The sequence below is a fragment of the Homarus americanus genome, unplaced genomic scaffold (genome assembly GCF_018991925.1).
Source record: "Homarus americanus isolate GMGI-L3 unplaced genomic scaffold, GMGI_Hamer_2.0 scaffold22960, whole genome shotgun sequence".
Taxonomy (NCBI): Eukaryota; Metazoa; Arthropoda; class Malacostraca; order Decapoda; family Nephropidae; genus Homarus; species Homarus americanus.
The window spans coordinates 441,259-463,327 of NW_024717471.1; the positions used below are offsets into that span (position 1 = coordinate 441,259).

General features: G+C 38.0%; 2 protein-coding genes across 2 annotated transcripts; both read left to right on the forward strand.

Annotated features, from left to right (window-relative positions):
* The first annotated feature begins 7,482 nt into the window (after nt 1–7,482).
* On the forward strand, nt 7,483–13,376 carry LOC121858888 (DNA-directed RNA polymerase I subunit RPA1-like). Its single transcript, XM_042355538.1, has 3 exons — nt 7,483–7,947; nt 8,488–8,653; nt 13,138–13,376. Exons 1-3 carry the CDS (start codon nt 7,483–7,485, stop codon nt 13,374–13,376), a joined length of 870 nt encoding a protein of 289 aa, XP_042211472.1.
* A 2,352-nt stretch (nt 13,377–15,728) lies between these two features.
* LOC121858889 (DNA-directed RNA polymerase I subunit RPA1-like) lies at nt 15,729–21,790 on the forward strand. Its single transcript, XM_042355540.1, has 3 exons — nt 15,729–16,193; nt 16,728–16,893; nt 21,552–21,790. Exons 1-3 carry the CDS (start codon nt 15,729–15,731, stop codon nt 21,788–21,790), a joined length of 870 nt encoding a protein of 289 aa, XP_042211474.1.
* The last annotated feature ends 279 nt before the right edge of the window (nt 21,791–22,069 follow it).

Genomic DNA, 22,069 nt, shown 5'->3' on the forward strand with positions numbered 1-22,069 from the left:
TAAGTCATCTCTTCATGGGGTTAAGTCATCATTCTCATGGGGTTAAGCACTTATGGCACTGTCTACACTAAGATGCTTTTTGACACTTATTAAACTTTATGGTACTTTGTCTATTTCCAACACTTCAAAACCATAAGTGACACTTTACGACACCTTGACAATTCTGGCGATGATGACTCCTTAACACATTGTGACACTTGATGACATTTATTGAAAGTTCACATATTTTTATGGCAGTTATTGACATCTATTGACACCTCATGGCCACAACAACACTTATGACACTGTACCTATGATTGACACCTTACCCTTTATGAGACTGTGACAATTTTACCTGTACACCCTTGTACGGTACACTTTGGAACCATATTTGACACTCAATGCTGTACGACACTTAGTAGCACCACACTACATTATACACCACACTGCTCCACTATACACCAGTCTACATCTTTTTATAACACTAAGATGCAATTTCTTGGTATGGTCCTGACAGGCAGATGGTGAATGTTTACTCTTCCTTATGTTGATACGTTGAGGGCGGCAACACCACTGGCTGGGGAAGGCATGGGGAGGTGTGAATAAAGCAGGTTTCTTGAAGGAGTTTTAAGAGTTCGACCACACTCAAATATCTGTTTGAACTTGACTCTTATTTAGTCCATATGACTTTGCTTCTCTTGCCCACATCATCCACCCTAAACCTTCCTAACCTGACCTGACCTACTTAACCTGATGTCACAGCAGTTGGTGATGAAATCCTAGTAGTTGGTGATGTCACACTACTTGATGACATCACAGCAGTTGGTGATGATGTGACATCAGGTGGTGATGACGTCACAGCATTTAATGATGACATCATAGCAGTTGGTGATGACTTCACGGCATGTTTACAACACAGTACAAAACTACAACCTTAATACATGTCAACTACACTAGTACAACATAATAACTACAACACTAGTACTACATGTTCACTATAACACTAGTACAACATAATAACTACAACACTAGTACTACATGTTCACTATAACACTAGTACTACATGTTCACTATAACACTAGTACTACATGGTCACTATAACACTAGTACAACATAATAACTACAACACTAGTACTACATGTTCACTATAACACTAGTACAACATAATAACTACAACACTAGTACTACATGTTCACTATAACACTAGTACTACATGTTCACTATAACACTAGTACTACATGGTCACTATAACACTAGTACAACATAATAACTACAACACTAGTACTACATGTTCACTATAACACTAGTACTACATGGTCACTATAACACTAGTACTACATGGTCACTATAACACTAGTACAACATAATAACTACAACACTAGTACTACATGTTCACTATAACACTAGTACAACTACTAACACTAGTACTACATGTCACTATAACACTAGTACAACATAATAACTACAACACTAGTACTACATGGTCACTATAACACTAGTACAACATAATAACTACAACACTAGTACTACATGTTCACTATAACACTAGTACTACATGTTCACTATAAAACTAGTACAACATAATAACTACAAACTAACTACAACACTAGTACTACATGTTCACTATAACACTAGTACTACATGGTCACTATAACACTAGTACAACATATTAACTACAACACTAGTACGACATGTTCACTATAACACTAGTACTACATGGTCACTATAACACTAGTACAACATAATAACTACAACACTAGTACAACATAATAACTACAACACTAGTACGACATGTTCACTATAACACTAGTACGACATGTTCACTATAACACTAGTACATGTTCACTATAACACTAGTACTACATGTTCACTATAAAACTAGTACAACATAATAACTACAACACTAGTTCAACATATTAACTACAACACTAGTACGACATGTTCACTATAACACTAGTACTACATGGTCACTATAACACTAGTACAACATAATAACTACAACACTAGTACTACATGGTCACTATAACACTAGTACTACATAATAACTACAACACTAGTACTACATGTTCACTATAACACTAGTACTACATGGTCACTATAACACTAGTACAACATAATAACTACAACACTAGTACAACATGTTCACTATAACACTAGTACTATATGGTCACTATAACACTAGTACAACATAATAACTACAACACTAGTACTACATGTTCACTATAACACTAGTACTACATGTTCACTATAACACTAGTACAACATAATAACTACAACACTAGTACGACATGTTCACTATAACACTAGTACTACATGTTCACTATAACACTAGTACAACATAATAACTACAACACTAGTACGTACTACATGTTCACTATAACACTAGTACTACATGTTCACTATAACACTAGTACAACATAATAACTACAACACTAGTACTACATGTTCACTATAACACTAGTACTACATGGTCACTATAACACTAGTACAACATAATAACTACAACACTAGTACAACATAACTACAACACTAGTACTACATAACTACAACACTAGTACAACATGTTCACCACAACACTAGTACAACATGTTCACCACAACACTAGTACAACATGTTCACCACAACACTAGTACTACATAACTACAACACTAGTACAACATGTTCACCACAACACTAGTACAACATAACTACAACACTAGTACAACATGACTACAACACTAGTACAACATGACTACAACACTTGTACAACATGACTACAACACTAGTACAACATGACTACAACACTTGTACAACATGACTACAACACTAGTACATGTTCACCACAACACTAGTACTACATAACTACAACACTACAACATGTTCACCACAACACTAGTACAACATAACTACAACACTAGTACAACATGACTACAACACTAGTACAACATGACTACAACACTTGTACAACATGACTAGTACAACACTAGTACAACAATACTAGTACAACATAACTATAACACTAGTACAACATGACTACAAAACTAGTACAACATAACTATAGTACAACATAACTACAACACTAGTACAACATAACTACAACACCAGTACAACATAACTACAACACTAGTACAACACTAGTACAACATAACTACAGCACCAGTACAACATAATAACTACAACACTAGTACTACATAACTAGTACAACATAACTATAACACTCGTACAACATGACCACAACACTAGTACTTCATAACTACAGCACTAGTACAACATAACTACAACACCAGTACTACAACTACAACACTAGTACAACATAATAACTACAACACGAGTACTACTTGTTCACTACAACATTAGTACAACATAACTACAGCACTAGTTAAATGTTGAGTTCCAATCTTTTTATAATCTACACGCTGGAGTCCTCAAAAAAACGTGCTGTACATGAACATCAAATGAATATTATCAAGTTGATAAAACAAAATGAGTAAAATGGAAAACTTCGAAAGAAAGCGTAAAATCGTAGACACTATTAAGTCTATCGAATCGAAAAGATAAAAAATTGAAGAATATAAAAAAAACACGGCAAGAAAATGTCGTGAGCTTGAGAAAAACATGGAAGTTTCCCACCACCAGCTGCGTCCTGTGTGGCGGGAATATTCCGAGTTCAGCTCGTTAAATGCTTTCTTGGAAAATAAAGAAGACCGCGAACAATTTCTAGAGGTACTCGGTGTAAGCGAGAAGTAAAATTCATCTGGAAACCCAATGAATACGGTAAAAGATGGGCACGGTAATTGTGAAAATAAAGAAAAAGCTGATAGCAAATACGACTATCAGAGCCCACCCAATAATTTCAATGGGGACGAGCCAGGAACTGAGATCGTGTAAGTGGTTGTTGGTGAATGGGCTAACAGAAAACCACCGTCAGCTGTCCTTCCTCCCGAAGAACTTGCTGAAGATAAACCCAAAGATAATATCCCACAAAATTTACCTTACGCTAAATGTGTTTCCGAATTACCTGTAGAATACGTAGATTGTGTACAGATCGGCACACTAACCGACCGGGAAACCGTAAGAGATTCAGTCTTGGAGATTACCAGGGAGGGGCTGGCGGGTCAACGGGGATCAGTCACTGACCCCCGACTGGGCCCCAGCATGGGTCAAAATATAACGTGTGTCACCTGTTTGAATAAAGAATGTCGGGGACACACTAGCTTTATTGACCTGGGGGACTACTTCCTCGTACCGGGACAAGAACATTTTTGCATAAATACTATGCAAAAACTTTGTTTCTTTTGTTTTAGACCGGTCAAACCCTGCAAGAAAAACGCAGCCCATTATTTAAATAACTTAAAACGGGAAGTAAAGTGCGTGAGAAAAACTAAAATGGCGAACTTACCTAAGAAAAAAAAGTTGAGGACTGACTTTTGTTTATGTCCACAGCCAGAGTACAACATCCAGACAGTTAGTGGAGTTCAACTGATAGAGGTTTCTTATTAAGATAAAGACTCTAAACCTTAAATCCTTACTCCGTCAGTCCTAAAACTGTTCTTTTCAACTGTGAAACAAAAGACGTGGAATCGCCTCAAGATTGATGATCCCCAAGAATAGATTTTTGTGCGGTACCTCAAAGTTTGTGAACAGTCGCAGAGACTTGTGAAGAAATGCGATAATAACACGAGTCAAAACGTGTTAACTACAAAATATAACGAAATCGTTAAAGCCAAACTAGAATTAGAAAAAATTAACAAGCAAATAAAATTTAGAGAAAATAAAATTACACCCGAACAATATAAATATAATTCTCCGCTTATAAGAGCGTTGTAACACGAGGTGGTGCTACCTTATCAGGTGAACGCTCTTAAGAAAGCTGTTAAAGATCTCTGTCTTGAGAAAGAGAAAAGGAAAAAGGAGAAGTAAATCGCTGTTGAAGAAAAAAAGAAAGACGAGGACCCAGGATTGCCTTGTGAAGAGGAGGTAATACAACCCGAGAACAAAAACGGGAGTGGCGACGAAGCCTCTCCAGACATGCACCGCTCTCACAGGTCAGACGGTGAGGAGGAAGTGGCTGAGCCCAAGGAGAAGAAAGAAGTCAATGAAGCAGGCATAATAGATTTGGACAAATTTGAAGAAAATCAGAACAAAAATCCGAAAGAGAGTGTACCAGAATAGGCTCAGGATAATGACAAGGAACAAGAGGAGAAAGAGCCGGAACTAACTGCTGAGGAGCTCCTCGCCTTCGAGAAGGCCGCCGAATGCAACGAGACTTGGGCGTCTGTGTGGTACCCCCAGAAAAATCAAATTGTTCTAAAAATTTCTAAGCTCCTAACGGAAATTGCCGAGACAATGGTCGTCCGAATCAAATCAAAGGAAGGGCTAATCCGTTAAAATTTACTTGGAAAACGTGTGAATTAATGTGGGCGAGCAGTGTTTACTAGCGGAGATAACACTATGCCCCTGGGCGTTGTGGGCATGCCTAGGGAAATCGCCCAAGAACTCTTCGTCTCAGAAACAGTTACAGAAAGGAATTTCGAATTCCTGTAACAGTTAACGGGTAACTACCCATTGCATCCTTGTGTAATTAGTCTCACAAGGAATTAACTTCGAATTTCACTGAGTACAGTCCGGAATCCCCTAACATTTTCCCTAAAATTAGGTGATACCGTCAAGCGACAGGTAATGGATGGTGATTATGTCGCGGTAAATCGTCAGCCAACCCTCGCAAAATCTAACATCATTTAACACAAAGTTAAGATAACCGACACCCGGTCCCTCAGCCTTAGCATCCTAATGACGGATAACTATGCTGCCGATTGTGACGGTGACGAAATGAACATTTTCGCACCAAATACCGAAAATTCTTCCGGTTATCTAATGTCGGCAGAAGAAAATTTATATTTTAGCAAAAATGGGAAGTGTGCAATGAAGCTAAAGTAGGACGTTCTTAGGGGCGCCTACACCCTCTGCCTAAAGGACAAATTCTTCAATGAAGAATAAGTACGAAGAATCTTGCCACCCGGGTATAGGGTGCCCATGCCAGCAATATTAAAACCCCAGCACTTATGGACAGGAAAATAGCTGTTATCGTTTGGCCTTCCTTAAAACTTTGTGATTGACCCCAAACTCAAGGCTGTACAGCTAGATTAGCTCATTATCCGCCATGGTACCATACTCTCTGGAGACTTTAACAACAGTAGTCAGGACCAAATACTTTACTGTTGTAAGATGATCTGCCCCAATTCACAAATTCTGAAAATTTTGGAAAATCTTCAAAAAATCGCCGAACAATATGTCTCATAAATCGGCGGACCAGGAAATACCTTCAAATATGAAGATTGGTTATGCAATCCTGAGCTTTAGGCGAAACTCGAAAATGAAATGCATTGCTTAGTTGACAAAGCAAGTGCAATTGAAGACCCACAGGAAAGGAATAAGTAACTGCGACAAGTGTTAGCAGACATGGCGCCCATCCTCGTAAATGAGCTCCCCCGTGATAGTAATGTTGCGGCCATGTTCAAAGCTGGTTCCAAGAAAAGGCCCGAGAAATTAGTTCAAACTTGTATAGGGGTTGGGCAGCAAAATATTGAAGGTAAATATCCCCCCAAACACCTAGATGGGGAGCGGCTCCTCCCCAAGTTCCAGAAAGAAGACAAAAGTGCCCAAGCAGAGGGGTTTGTCTTTTCCTCCTTCACCAACAAAGCCACCCCATCCGAGACTGTCATCATGGCGATGGTGGCTCGCGACGCCTTGTTCAGAAAGCATTGTGCTACAGAGGAAAGCGGTTACATATAGAGAAAACTTACCAAAAATATGGAGGACGTCACCGTAAGGCACGATGGCACAGTAAGGGACGCCACCAACCAAATCATTCAAATGTCATACGGGGTGGACGGGTTTGCGCCAGAGAAGTGCCTGCCTGTGACTGTGATGGCCACACCCTTCACCGAACAGGAAGAAGAATTACACAAGGAGTTTGCCGCATCATTTGGCGAATAATAAGATATCCTGTCAGAATTTAAAAAACTAAAGCAGGAAAGAAAGGAGATGGCTCACAAATTTAAATAAGAAAATGTAACGATAAACTTCCCTATAAATATGGATTACGTCATGTCATATGTCCATTAAAATGTGCCCGCCTCAGGACCACTAATAACGCCTGCTAAAATTATCAGTATCGTCAGCAAAGTTTTTAAAAAATTTGACGATTTTATCGAAAAACCGCAGGAAGTAAAACGTCCAGAGGATATGATTACCAATCTCAGAGAACGCAAGCGTAAGGCACAAAAGGCCATAGCCAAAAATAGATATGTACCATATTCACCTCCAAGAACTCACTCCAAAATGCCCCTCATAAATTATAACCGGGAATTGTAAGCTACAGGAGATGAGTTAGAAAATGATGTCTCCGCACTGCGGGTGAGAGGAGACACCCTTGCTGTGTTTAAATGTTATCTGCGGTAGTGGATTAACTCTTTCTGCGTCACTAAATACTATAAATTGACAGAAAGACAATTTGAGGTCGTAATGAACATAGTTGAAGATAAATTTTATGACGGCCGGGTTACTGTGGGCCAAAGTGTTGGAGCCCTCGCCGCTCAGGCCCTGGCCGAGCCACTTATGCAAATGACACTAAATGCGGCCCACAGAGCTTCCGTGGCTTCCGATTATGACACTATCCCACGACTCAAAGAACTATTAAATGGCACAGCAAAGGATCTTAATTTCGAATATAGTCTCAGGGGACTTCCATACACCCGCAGATATATCATCCAAGAAATAAGCAGCATTTACGAAAATGCCGGTGAAACGATAGATCGCCGCCATATCCAATTAGTAGCCGACTACATGCTCAAAGATGGTCACCTCAAGGGCTTTAACCGTAACCAATTAAATAACAGCCAAAGTTTTCTCAAGTCAGCAGCGTTTGAACAACCGCTTAAGGTGCTGGAAGTGGCCAGATCCCAAAACAAAATTGATAGACTGCGGGGTGTGAGCGAAAACATTATCTTAAATAAACCAGCCTGTGTGGGGCCCGGCGTGTTTGATTCCGTCGATGTGCATTTGGAAACCCACAACCCCTCTCACCAACTCGTCAAGAGGCCTAACAAGAGATTAAACGAAGACCTTCCACGGCCTGAAAGTAAAAAAATATGCATATTAGACTCCCATGAAGCGAAGCCAGTGGCGCAGGGTGTTAAACGGCGTCCGGAGAGTCCAGAAAAATAAAGTGAAGTTCGTGAAAAGAAGATAAAAATAAGCCCGGAAAACTGAAATCCATAAGAAACCGAGTGAACTTTAGCGAAAAAATTCGAGGTGTTAGGAGTTTCGTATTGTTTATATAATTATTATTTTTGTATGTTATTATTTTATTATTATTATTATTATTGTTATTATTGTTACTATTATTATTATTATTATTATTATTATTATTATTATTATTATTATTATTGTACATACACCAATCTTAGGTTTTATCCTTCGGGAGGCAGATACCAACACTTGCTTGAACATGTTATTTCATCGCCACAGTTTCTGAGCAGTCTATCTCCATACACAGTATTCACAGACTATGTGGACCAAGGATTACCATTGGATGAGTTGTATACACTACTTGATGACATCACAGCAGTTGGTGATGATGTGACATCAGGTGGTGATGACGTCACAGCATTTAATGATGACATCATAGCAGTTGGTGATGACTTCACGGCATGTTTACAACACAGTACAAAACTACAACCTTAATACATGTCAACTACACTAGTACAACATAATAACTACAACACTAGTACTACATGTTCACTATAACACTAGTACAACATAATAACTACAACACTAGTACTACATGTTCACTATAACACTAGTACTACATGGTCACTATAACACTAGTACTACATGGTCACTATAACACTAGTACAACATAATAACTACAACACTAGTACTACATGTTCACTATAACACTAGTACAACATAATAACTACAACACTAGTACTACATGTTCACTATAACACTAGTACTACATGTTCACTATAACACTAGTACTACATGTTCACTATAACACTAGTACTACATGTTCACTACAACACTAGTACTACATGTTCACTATAACACTAGTACATGTTCAATATAACACTAGTACTACATGGTAACTATAACACTAGTACATGTTCACTATAACACTAGTACTACATGGTCACTATAAAACTAGTACAACATATTAACTACAACACTAGTACGACATGTTCACTATAACACTAGTACTACATGGTCACTATAACACTAGTACAACATAATAACTACAACACTAGTACAACATAATAACTACAACACTAGTACTACATATTCACTATAACACTAGTACATGTTCACTATAACACTAGTACTACATGGTCACTATAACACTAGTACATGTTCACTATAACACTAGTACTACATGGTCACTATAAAACTAGTACAACATAATAACTACAACACTAGTTCAACATATTAACTACAACACTAGTACGATAATGTTCACTATAACACTAGTACTACATGGTCACTATAACACTAGTACAACATAATAACTACAACACTAGTACTACATGGTCACTATAACACTAGTACAACATAATAACTACAACACTAGTACTACATGGTCACACTATAACACATATTGTACAACACTAGTACGACATGTTCACTATACACTACATGGTCACTATAACACTAGTACAACATAATAACTACACTAGTACTACATGGTCAATATAACACTAGTACAACATATTAACTACAACACTAGTACGACATGTTACAACACTAGTACTACATGGTCACTATAACACTAGTACAACATAATAACTACAACACTAGTACAACATAATAACTACAACATTTAACTATACACACTGTAACATAGTACTATAACACTAGTACTACATGTTCACTATAAAACTAGTACAACATAATAACTACAACACTAGTTCAACATATTAACTACAACACTAGTACGACATGTTCACTATAACACTAGTACTACATGGTCACTATAACACTAGTACAACATAATAACTACAACACTAGTACTACATGGTCACTATAACACTAGTACAACATATTAACTACAACACAACATATTAACTACAACACTAGTACGACATGTTCACTATAACACTAGTACTACATGGTCACTATAACACTAGTACAACATAATAACTACAACACTAGTACGACATGTTCACTATAACACTAGTACTAGTACATGTTCACTATCACTGTAACACTAGTACAACTATAATTAACTACAACACTAGTACGACATGTTCTATAACACTAGTACTACATGGTCACTATAACACTATAACACTAGTACTACATGGTCACTATAACACTAGTACAACATAATAACTACACACTAGTACTACATGTTCACTATAACACTAGTACTACATGGTCACTATAACTCTAGTACAACATAATAACTACAACACTAGTACAATATGTTCACTATAACACTAGTACTACATGTCACTATAACACTAGTACAACATAATAACTACAACACTAATACTACATGTTCACTATAACACTAGTACTACATGTTCACTATAACACTAGTACAACATAATAACTACAACACTAGTACGACATGTTCACTATAACACTAGTACTACATGTTCACTACAACACTAGTACAACATAATAACTACAACACTAGTACTACATGTTCACTATAACACTAGTACTACATGGTCACTATAACACTAGTACAACATAATAACTACAACACTAGTACTACATATTCACCACAACACTAGTACAACATGTTCACCACAACACTAGTACTACATAACTACAACACTATTACAACATGTTCACCACAACACTAGTACAACATAACTACAACACTAGTACAACATGACTTCAACACTAGTACAACATGACTACAACACTTGTACAACATGACTACAACACTAGTACAACATGACTACAACACTTGTACAACATGACTACAACACTAGTACAACATGTTCACCACAACACTAGTACTACATAACTACAACACTAGTACAACATGTTCACCACAACACTAGTACAACATAACTACAACACTAGTACAACATGACTACAACACTAGTACAACATGACTACAACACTTGTACAACATGACTACAACACTAGTACAACATAACTACAACACCAGTACAACATAATAACTACAATACTAGTACAACATAACTATAACACTAGTACAACATGACTACAAAACTAGTACAACATAACTATAACACCAGTACAACATAACTACAACACCAATACAACATAACTACAACACTAGTACAACATAACTACAACACCAGTACAACATAACTACAACACTAGTACAACACTAGTACAACATAACTACAGCACCAGTACAACATAATAACTACAACACTAGTACTACATAACTACAACACGAGTACAACATAACTATAACACTCGTACAACATGACCACAACACTAGTACTTCATAACTACAGCACTAGTACAACATAACTACAACACCAGTACTACAACTACAACACTAGTACAACATAATAACTACAACACGAGTACTACTTGTTCACTACAACATTAGTACAACATAACTACAGCACTAGTTAAATGTTGAGTTCCAATCTTTTTATAATCTACATGCTGGAGTCCTCAAAAAAATCGTGCTGTACATGAACATCAAATGAATATTATCAAGTTGATAAAACAAAATGAGTAAAATGGAAAACTTCGAAAGAAAGCGTAAAATCGTAGACACTATTAAGTCTATCGAATCGAAAAGATAAAAAATTGAAGAATATAAAAAAAACACGGCAAGAAAATGTCGTGAGCTTGAGAAAAACATGGAAGTTTCCCACCACCAGCTGCGTCCTGTGTGGCGGGAATATTCCGAGTTCAGCTCGTTAAATGCTTTCTTGGAAAATAAAGAAGACCGCGAACAATTTCTAGAGGTACTCGGTGTAAGCGAGAAGTAAAATTCATCTGGAAACCCAATGAATACGGTAAAAGATGGGCACGGTAATTGTGAAAATAAAGAAAAAGCTGATAGGAAATACGACTATCAGAGCCCACCCAATAATTTCAATGGGGACGATCCAGGAACTGAGATCGTGTAAGTGGTTGTTGGTGAATGGGCTAACAGAAAACCACCGTCAGCTGTCCTTCCTCCCGAAGAACTTGCTGAAGATAAACCCAAAGATAATATCCCAGAAAATTTACCTTACGCTAAATGTGTTTCCGAATTACCTGTAGAATACGTAGATTGTGTACAGATCGGCACACTAACCGACCGGGAAACCGTAAGAGATTCAGTCTTGGAGATTACCAGGGAGGGGCTGGCGGGTCAACGGGGATCAGTCACTGACCCCCGACTGGGCCCCAGCATGGGTCAAAATATAACGTGTGTCACCTGTTTGAATAAAGAATGTCGGGGACACACTAGCTTTATTGACCTGGGGGACTACTTCCTCGTACCGGGACAAGAACATTTTTGCATAAATACTATGCAAAAACTTTGTTTCTTTTGTTTTAGACCGGTCAAACCCTGCAAGAAAAACGCAGCCCATTATTTAAATAACTTAAAACGGGAAGTAAAGTGCGTGAGAAAAACTAAAATGGCGAACTTACCTAAGAAAAAAAAGTTGAGGACTGACTTTTGTTTATGTCCACAGCCAGAGTACAACATCCAGACAGTTAGTGGAGTTCAACTGATAGAGGTTTCTTATTAAGATAAAGACTCTAAACCTTAAATCCTTACTCCGTCAGTCCTAAAACTGTTCTTTTCAACTGTGAAACAAAAGACGTGGAATCGCCTCAAGATTGATGATCCCCAAGAATAGATTTTTGTGCGGTACCTCAAAGTTTGTGAACAGTCGCAGAGACTTGTGAAGAAATGCGATAATAACACGAGTCAAAACGTGTTAACTACAAAATATAACGAAATCGTTAAAGCCAAACTAGAATTAGAAAAAATTAACAAGCAAATAAAATTTAGAGAAAATAAAATTACACCCGAACAATATAAATATAATTCTCCGCTTATAAGAGCGTTGTAACACGAGGTGGTGCTACCTTATCAGGTGAACGCTCTTAAGAAAGCTGTTAAAGATCTCTGTCTTGAGAAAGAGAAAAGGAAAAAGGAGAAGTAAATCGCTGTTGAAGAAAAAAAGAAAGACGAGGACCCAGGATTGCCTTGTGAAGAGGAGGTAATACAACCCGAGAACAAAAACGGGAGTGGCGACGAAGCCTCTCCAGACATGCACCGCTCTCACAGGTCAGACGGTGAGGAGGAAGTGGCTGAGCCCAAGGAGAAGAAAGAAGTCAATGAAGCAGGCATAATAGATTTGGACAAATTTGAAGAAAATCAGAACAAAAATCCGAAAGAGAGTGTACCAGAATAGGCTCAGGATAATGACAAGGAACAAGAGGAGAAAGAGCCGGAACTAACTGCTGAGGAGCTCCTCGCCTTCGAGAAGGCCGCCGAATGCAACGAGACTTGGGCGTCTGTGTGGTACCCCCAGAAAAATCAAATTGTTCTAAAAATTTCTAAGCTCCTAACGGAAATTGCCGAGACAATGGTCGTCCGAATCAAATCAAAGGAAGGGCTAATCCGTTAAAATTTACTTGGAAAACGTGTGAATTAATGTGGGCGAGCAGTGTTTACTAGCGGAGATAACACTATGCCCCTGGGCGTTGTGGGCATGCCTAGGGAAATCGCCCAAGAACTCTTCGTCTCAGAAACAGTTACAGAAAGGAATTTCGAATTCCTGTAACAGTTAACGGGTAACTACCCATTGCATCCTTGTGTAATTAGTCTCACAAGGAATTAACTTCGAATTTCACTGAGTACAGTCCGGAATCCCCTAACATTTTCCCTAAAATTAGGTGATACCGTCAAGCGACAGGTAATGGATGGTGATTATGTCGCGGTAAATCGTCAGCCAACCCTCGCAAAATCTAACATCATTTAACACAAAGTTAAGATAACCGACACCCGGTCCCTCAGCCTTAGCATCCTAATGACGGATAACTATGCTGCCGATTGTGACGGTGACGAAATGAACATTTTCGCACCAAATACCGAAAATTCTTCCGGTTATCTAATGTCGGCAGAAGAAAATTTATATTTTAGCAAAAATGGGAAGTGTGCAATGAAGCTAAAGTAGGACGTTCTTAGGGGCGCCTACACCCTCTGCCTAAAGGACAAATTCTTCAATGAAGAATAAGTACGAAGAATCTTGCCACCCGGGTATAGGGTGCCCATGCCAGCAATATTAAAACCCCAGCACTTATGGACAGGAAAATAGCTGTTATCGTTTGGCCTTCCTTAAAACTTTGTGATTGACCCCAAACTCAAGGCTGTACAGCTAGATTAGCTCATTATCCGCCATGGTACCATACTCTCTGGAGACTTTAACAACAGTAGTCAGGACCAAATACTTTACTGTTGTAAGATGATCTGCCCCAATTCACAAATTCTGAAAATTTTGGAAAATCTTCAAAAAATCGCCGAACAATATGTCTCATAAATCGGCGGACCAGGAAATACCTTCAAATATGAAGATTGGTTATGCAATCCTGAGCTTTAGGCGAAACTCGAAAATGAAATGCATTGCTTAGTTGACAAAGCAAGTGCAATTGAAGACCCACAGGAAAGGAATAAGTAACTGCGACAAGTGTTAGCAGACATGGCGCCCATCCTCGTAAATGAGCTCCCCCGTGATAGTAATGTTGCGGCCATGTTCAAAGCTGGTTCCAAGAAAAGGCCCGAGAAATTAGTTCAAACTTGTATAGGGGTTGGGCAGCAAAATATTGAAGGTAAATATCCCCCCAAACACCTAGATGGGGAGCGGCTCCTCCCCAAGTTCCAGAAAGAAGACAAAAGTGCCCAAGCAGAGGGGTTTGTCTTTTCCTCCTTCACCAACAAAGCCACCCCATCCGAGACTGTCATCATGGCGATGGTGGCTCGCGACGCCTTGTTCAGAAAGCATTGTGCTACAGAGGAAAGCGGTTACATATAGAGAAAACTTACCAAAAATATGGAGGACGTCACCGTAAGGCACGATGGCACAGTAAGGGACGCCACCAACCAAATCATTCAAATGTCATACGGGGTGGACGGGTTTGCGCCAGAGAAGTGCCTGCCTGTGACTGTGATGGCCACACCCTTCACCGAACAGGAAGAAGAATTACACAAGGAGTTTGCCGCATCATTTGGCGAATAATAAGATATCCTGTCAGAATTTAAAAAACTAAAGCAGGAAAGAAAGGAGATGGCTCACAAATTTAAATAAGAAAATGTAACGATAAACTTCCCTATAAATATGGATTACGTCATGTCATATGTCCATTAAAATGTGCCCGCCTCAGGACCACTAATAACGCCTGCTAAAATTATCAGTATCGTCAGCAAAGTTTTTAAAAAATTTGACGATTTTATCGAAAAACCGCAGGAAGTAAAACGTCCAGAGGATATGATTACCAATCTCAGAGAACGCAAGCGTAAGGCACAAAAGGCCATAGCCAAAAATAGATATGTACCATATTCACCTCCAAGAACTCACTCCAAAATGCCCCTCATAAATTATAACCGGGAATTGTAAGCTACAGGAGATGAGTTAGAAAATGATGTCTCCGCACTGCGGGTGAGAGGAGACACCCTTGCTGTGTTTAAATGTTATCTGCGGTAGTGGATTAACTCTTTCTGCGTCACTAAATACTATAAATTGACAGAAAGACAATTTGAGGTCGTAATGAACATAGTTGAAGATAAATTTTATGACGGCCGGGTTACTGTGGGCCAAAGTGTTGGAGCCCTCGCCGCTCAGGCCCTGGCCGAGCCACTTATGCAAATGACACTAAATGCGGCCCACAGAGCTTCCGTGGCTTCCGATTATGACACTATCCCACGACTCAAAGAACTATTAAATGGCACAGCAAAGGATCTTAATTTCGAATATAGTCTCAGGGGACTTCCATACACCCGCAGATATATCATCCAAGAAATAAGCAGCATTTACGAAAATGCCGGTGAAACGATAGATCGCCGCCATATCCAATTAGTAGCCGACTACATGCTCAAAGATGGTCACCTCAAGGGCTTTAACCGTAACCAATTAAATAACAGCCAAAGTTTTCTCAAGTCAGCAGCGTTTGAACAACCGCTTAAGGTGCTGGAAGTGGCCAGATCCAAAAACAAAATTGATAGACTGCGGGGTGTGAGCGAAAACATTATCTTAAATAAACCAGCCTGTGTGGGGCCCGGCGTGTTTGATTCCGTCGATGTGCGTTTGCAAACCCACAACCCCTCTCACCAACTCGTCAAGAGGCCTAACAAGAGATTAAACGAAGACCTTCCACGGCCTGAAAGTAAAAAAATATGCATATAAGACTCCCATGAAGCGAAGCCAGTGGCGCAGGGTGTTAAACGGCGTCCGGAGAGTCCAGAAAAATAAAGTGAAGTTCGTGAAAAGAAGATAAAAATAAGCCCGGAAAACTGAAATCCATAAGAAACCGAGTGAACTTTAGCGAAAAAATTCGAGGTGTTAGGAGTTTCGTATTGTTTATATTATTATTATTTTTGTATGTTATTATTTTATTATTATTATTATTATTGTTATTATTGTTACTATTATTATTATTATTATTATTATTATTATTATTATTATTATTGTACATACACCAATCTTAGGTTTTATCCTTCGGGAGGCAGATACCAACACTTGCTTGAACATGTTATTTCATCGCCACAGTTTCTGAGCAGTCTATCTCCATACACAGTATTCACAGACTATGTGGACCAAGGATTACCATTGGATGAGTTGTATACACTACTTGATGACATCACAGCAGTTGGTGATGATGTGACATCAGGTGGTGATGACGTCACAGCATTTAATGATGACATCATAGCAGTTGGTGATGACTTCACGGCATGTTTACAACACAGTACAAAACTACAACCTTAATACATGTCAACTACACTAGTACAACATAATAACTACAACACTAGTACTACATGTTCACTATAACACTAGTACAACATAATAACTACAACACTAGTACTACATGTTCACTATAACACTAGTACTACATGGTCACTATAACACTAGTACTACATGGTCACTATAACACTAGTACAACATAATAACTACAACACTAGTACTACATGTTCACTATAACACTAGTACAACATAATAACTACAACACTAGTACTACATGTTCACTATAACACTAGTACTACATGTTCACTATAACACTAGTACTACATGTTCACTATAACACTAGTACTACATGTTCACTACAACACTAGTACTACATGTTCACTATAACACTAGTACATGTTCAATATAACACTAGTACTACATGGTAACTATAACACTAGTACATGTTCACTATAACACTAGTACTACATGGTCACTATAAAACTAGTACAACATATTAACTACAACACTAGTACGACATGTTCACTATAACACTAGTACTACATGGTCACTATAACACTAGTACAACATAATAACTACAACACTAGTACAACATAATAACTACAACACTAGTACTACATATTCACTATAACACTAGTACATGTTCACTATAACACTAGTACTACATGGTCACTATAACACTAGTACATGTTCACTATAACACTAGTACTACATGGTCACTATAAAACTAGTACAACATAATAACTACAACACTAGTTCAACATATTAACTACAACACTAGTACGATAATGTTCACTATAACACTAGTACTACATGGTCACTATAACACTAGTACAACATAATAACTACAACACTAGTACTACATGGTCACTATAACACTAGTACAACATAATAACTACAACACTAGTACTACATGTTCACTATAACACTAGTACTACATGTTCACTATAAAACTAGTACAACATAATAACTACAACACTAGTTCAACATATTAACTACAACACTAGTACGACATGTTCACTATAACACTCACTACATGGTCACTATAACACTAGTACAACATAATAACTACAACACTAGTACTACATGGTCAATATAACACTAGTACAACATATTAACTACAACACTAGTACGACATGTTCACTATAACACTAGTACTACATGGTCACTATAACACTAGTACAACATAATAACTACAACACTAGTACAACATAATAACTACAACACTAGTACGACATGTTCACTATAACACTAGTACGACATGTTCACTATAACACTAGTACATGTTCACTATAACACTAGTACTACATGTTCACTATAAAACTAGTACAACATAATAACTACAACACTAGTTCAACATATTAACTACAACACTAGTACGACATGTTCACTATAACACTAGTACTACATGGTCACTATAACACTAGTACAACATAATAACTACAACACTAGTACTACATGGTCACTATAACACTAGTACAACATATTAACTACAACACTAGTACTACATGGTCACTATAACACTAGTACAACATAATAACTACAACACTAGTACTACATGGTCACTATAACACTAGTACAACATAATAACTACAACACTAGTACTACATGTTCACTATAACACTAGTACTACATGGTCACTGTAACACTAGTACAACATAATAACTACAACACTAGTACTACATGTTCACTATAACACTAGTACTACATGGTCACTATAACACTAGTACAACATATTAACTACAACACTAGTACTACATGGTCACTATAACACTAGTACAACATAATAACTACAACACTAGTACTACATGGTCACTATAACACTAGTACAACATAATAACTACAACACTAGTACTACATGTTCACTATAACACTAGTACTACATGGTCACTATAACACTAGTACAACATAATAACTACAACACTAGTACAATATGTTCACTATAACACTAGTACTACATGGTCACTATAACACTAGTACAACATAATAACTACAACACTAATACTACATGTTCACTATAACACTAGTACTACATGTTCACTATAACACTAGTACAACATAATAACTACAACACTAGTACGACATGTTCACTATAACACTAGTACTACATGTTCACTACAACACTAGTACAACATAATAACTACAACACTAGTACTACATGTTCACTATAACACTAGTACTACATGGTCACTATAACACTAGTACAACATAATAACTACAACACTAGTACTACATATTCACCACAACACTAGTACAACATGTTCACCACAACACTAGTACTACATAACTACAACACTATTACAACATGTTCACCACAACACTAGTACAACATAACTACAACACTAGTACAACATGACTTCAACACTAGTACAACATGACTACAACACTTGTACAACATGACTACAACACTAGTACAACATGACTACAACACTTGTACAACATGACTACAACACTAGTACAACATGTTCACCACAACACTAGTACTACATAACTACAACACTAGTACAACATGTTCACCACAACACTAGTACAACATAACTACAACACTAGTACAACATGACTACAACACTAGTACAACATGACTACAACACTTGTACAACATGACTACAACACTAGTACAACATAACTACAACACCAGTACAACATAATAACTACAATACTAGTACAACATAACTATAACACTAGTACAACATGACTACAAAACTAGTACAACATAACTATAACACCAGTACAACATAACTACAACACCAATACAACATAACTACAACACTAGTACAACATAACTACAACACCAGTACAACATAACTACAACACTAGTACAACACTAGTACAACATAACTACAGCACCAGTACAACATAATAACTACAACACTAGTACTACATAACTACAACACGAGTACAACATAACTATAACACTCGTACAACATGACCACAACACTAGTACTTCATAACTACAGCACTAGTACAACATAACTACAACACCAGTACTACAACTACAACACTAGTACAACATAATAACTACAACACGAGTACTACTTGTTCACTACAACATTAGTACAACATAACTACAGCACTAGTTAAATGTTGAGTTCCAATCTTTTTATAATCTACATGCTGGAGTCCTCAAAAAAATCGTGCTGTACATGAACATCAAATGAATATTATCAAGTTGATAAAACAAAATGAGTAAAATGGAAAACTTCGAAAGAAAGCGTAAAATCGTAGACACTATTAAGTCTATCGAATCGAAAAGATAAAAAATTGAAGAATATAAAAAAAACACGGCAAGAAAATGTCGTGAGCTTGAGAAAAACATGGAAGTTTCCCACCACCAGCTGCGTCCTGTGTGGCGGGAATATTCCGAGTTCAGCTCGTTAAATGCTTTCTTGGAAAATAAAGAAGACCGCGAACAATTTCTAGAGGTACTCGGTGTAAGCGAGAAGTAAAATTCATCTGGAAACCCAATGAATACGGTAAAAGATGGGCACGGTAATTGTGAAAATAAAGAAAAAGCTGATAGGAAATACGACTATCAGAGCCCACCCAATAATTTCAATGGGGACGATCCAGGAACTGAGATCGTGTAAGTGGTTGTTGGTGAATGGGCTAACAGAAAACCACCGTCAGCTGTCCTTCCTCCCGAAGAACTTGCTGAAGATAAACCCAAAGATAATATCCCAGAAAATTTACCTTACGCTAAATGTGTTTCCGAATTACCTGTAGAATACGTAGATTGTGTACAGATCGGCACACTAACCGACCGGGAAACCGTAAGAGATTCAGTCTTGGAGATTACCAGGGAGGGGCTGGCGGGTCAACGGGGATCAGTCACTGACCCCCGACTGGGCCCCAGCATGGGTCAAAATATAACGTGTGTCACCTGTTTGAATAAAGAATGTCGGGGACACACTAGCTTTATTGACCTGGGGGACTACTTCCTCGTACCGGGACAAGAACATTTTTGCATAAATACTATGCAAAAACTTTGTTTCTTTTGTTTTAGACCGGTCAAACCCTGCAAGAAAAACGCAGCCCATTATTTAAATAACTTAAAACGGGAAGTAAAGTGCGTGAGAAAAACTAAAATGGCGAACTTACCTAAGAAAAAAAAGTTGAGGACTGACTTTTGTTTATGTCCACAGCCAGAGTACAACATCCAGACAGTTAGTGGAGTTCAACTGATAGAGGTTTCTTATTAAGATAAAGACTCTAAACCTTAAATCCTTACTCCGTCAGTCCTAAAACTGTTCTTTTCAACTGTGAAACAAAAGACGTGGAATCGCCTCAAGATTGATGATCCCCAAGAATAGATTTTTGTGCGGTACCTCAAAGTTTGTGAACAGTCGCAGAGACTTGTGAAGAAATGCGATAATAACACGAGTCAAAACGTGTTAACTACAAAATATAACGAAATCGTTAAAGCCAAACTAGAATTAGAAAAAATTAACAAGCAAATAAAATTTAGAGAAAATAAAATTACACCCGAACAATATAAATATAATTCTCCGCTTATAAGAGCGTTGTAACACGAGGTGGTGCTACCTTATCAGGTGAACGCTCTTAAGAAAGCTGTTAAAGATCTCTGTCTTGAGAAAGAGAAAAGGAAAAAGGAGAAGTAAATCGCTGTTGAAGAAAAAAAGAAAGACGAGGACCCAGGATTGCCTTGTGAAGAGGAGGTAATACAACCCGAGAACAAAAACGGGAGTGGCGACGAAGCCTCTCCAGACATGCACCGCTCTCACAGGTCAGACGGTGAGGAGGAAGTGGCTGAGCCCAAGGAGAAGAAAGAAGTCAATGAAGCAGGCATAATAGATTTGGACAAATTTGAAGAAAATCAGAACAAAAATCCGAAAGAGAGTGTACCAGAATAGGCTCAGGATAATGACAAGGAACAAGAGGAGAAAGAGCCGGAACTAACTGCTGAGGAGCTCCTCGCCTTCGAGAAGGCCGCCGAATGCAACGAGACTTGGGCGTCTGTGTGGTACCCCCAGAAAAATCAAATTGTTCTAAAAATTTCTAAGCTCCTAACGGAAATTGCCGAGACAATGGTCGTCCGAATCAAATCAAAGGAAGGGCTAATCCGTTAAAATTTACTTGGAAAACGTGTGAATTAATGTGGGCGAGCAGTGTTTACTAGCGGAGATAACACT

Excerpts from the sequence above, each read along its gene's own strand:
- LOC121858888 (XM_042355538.1), top strand. The coding sequence starts at position 7,483 with ATGAACATAGTTGAAGATAAATTTTATGACGGCCGGGTTACTGTGGGC. Across the intron at positions 7,948-8,487 it reads AAATTGATAGACTGCGGGGT|TTTCTGAGCAGTCTATCTCC; the intron begins GTGAGCGAAAAC and ends TCATCGCCACAG. Across the intron at positions 8,654-13,137 it reads TGATGACATCATAGCAGTTG|AAAAAAAGAAAGACGAGGAC; the intron begins GTGATGACTTCA and ends TCGCTGTTGAAG.
- LOC121858889 (XM_042355540.1), top strand. The coding sequence starts at position 15,729 with ATGAACATAGTTGAAGATAAATTTTATGACGGCCGGGTTACTGTGGGC. Across the intron at positions 16,194-16,727 it reads AAATTGATAGACTGCGGGGT|TTTCTGAGCAGTCTATCTCC; the intron begins GTGAGCGAAAAC and ends TCATCGCCACAG. Across the intron at positions 16,894-21,551 it reads TGATGACATCATAGCAGTTG|AAAAAAAGAAAGACGAGGAC; the intron begins GTGATGACTTCA and ends TCGCTGTTGAAG.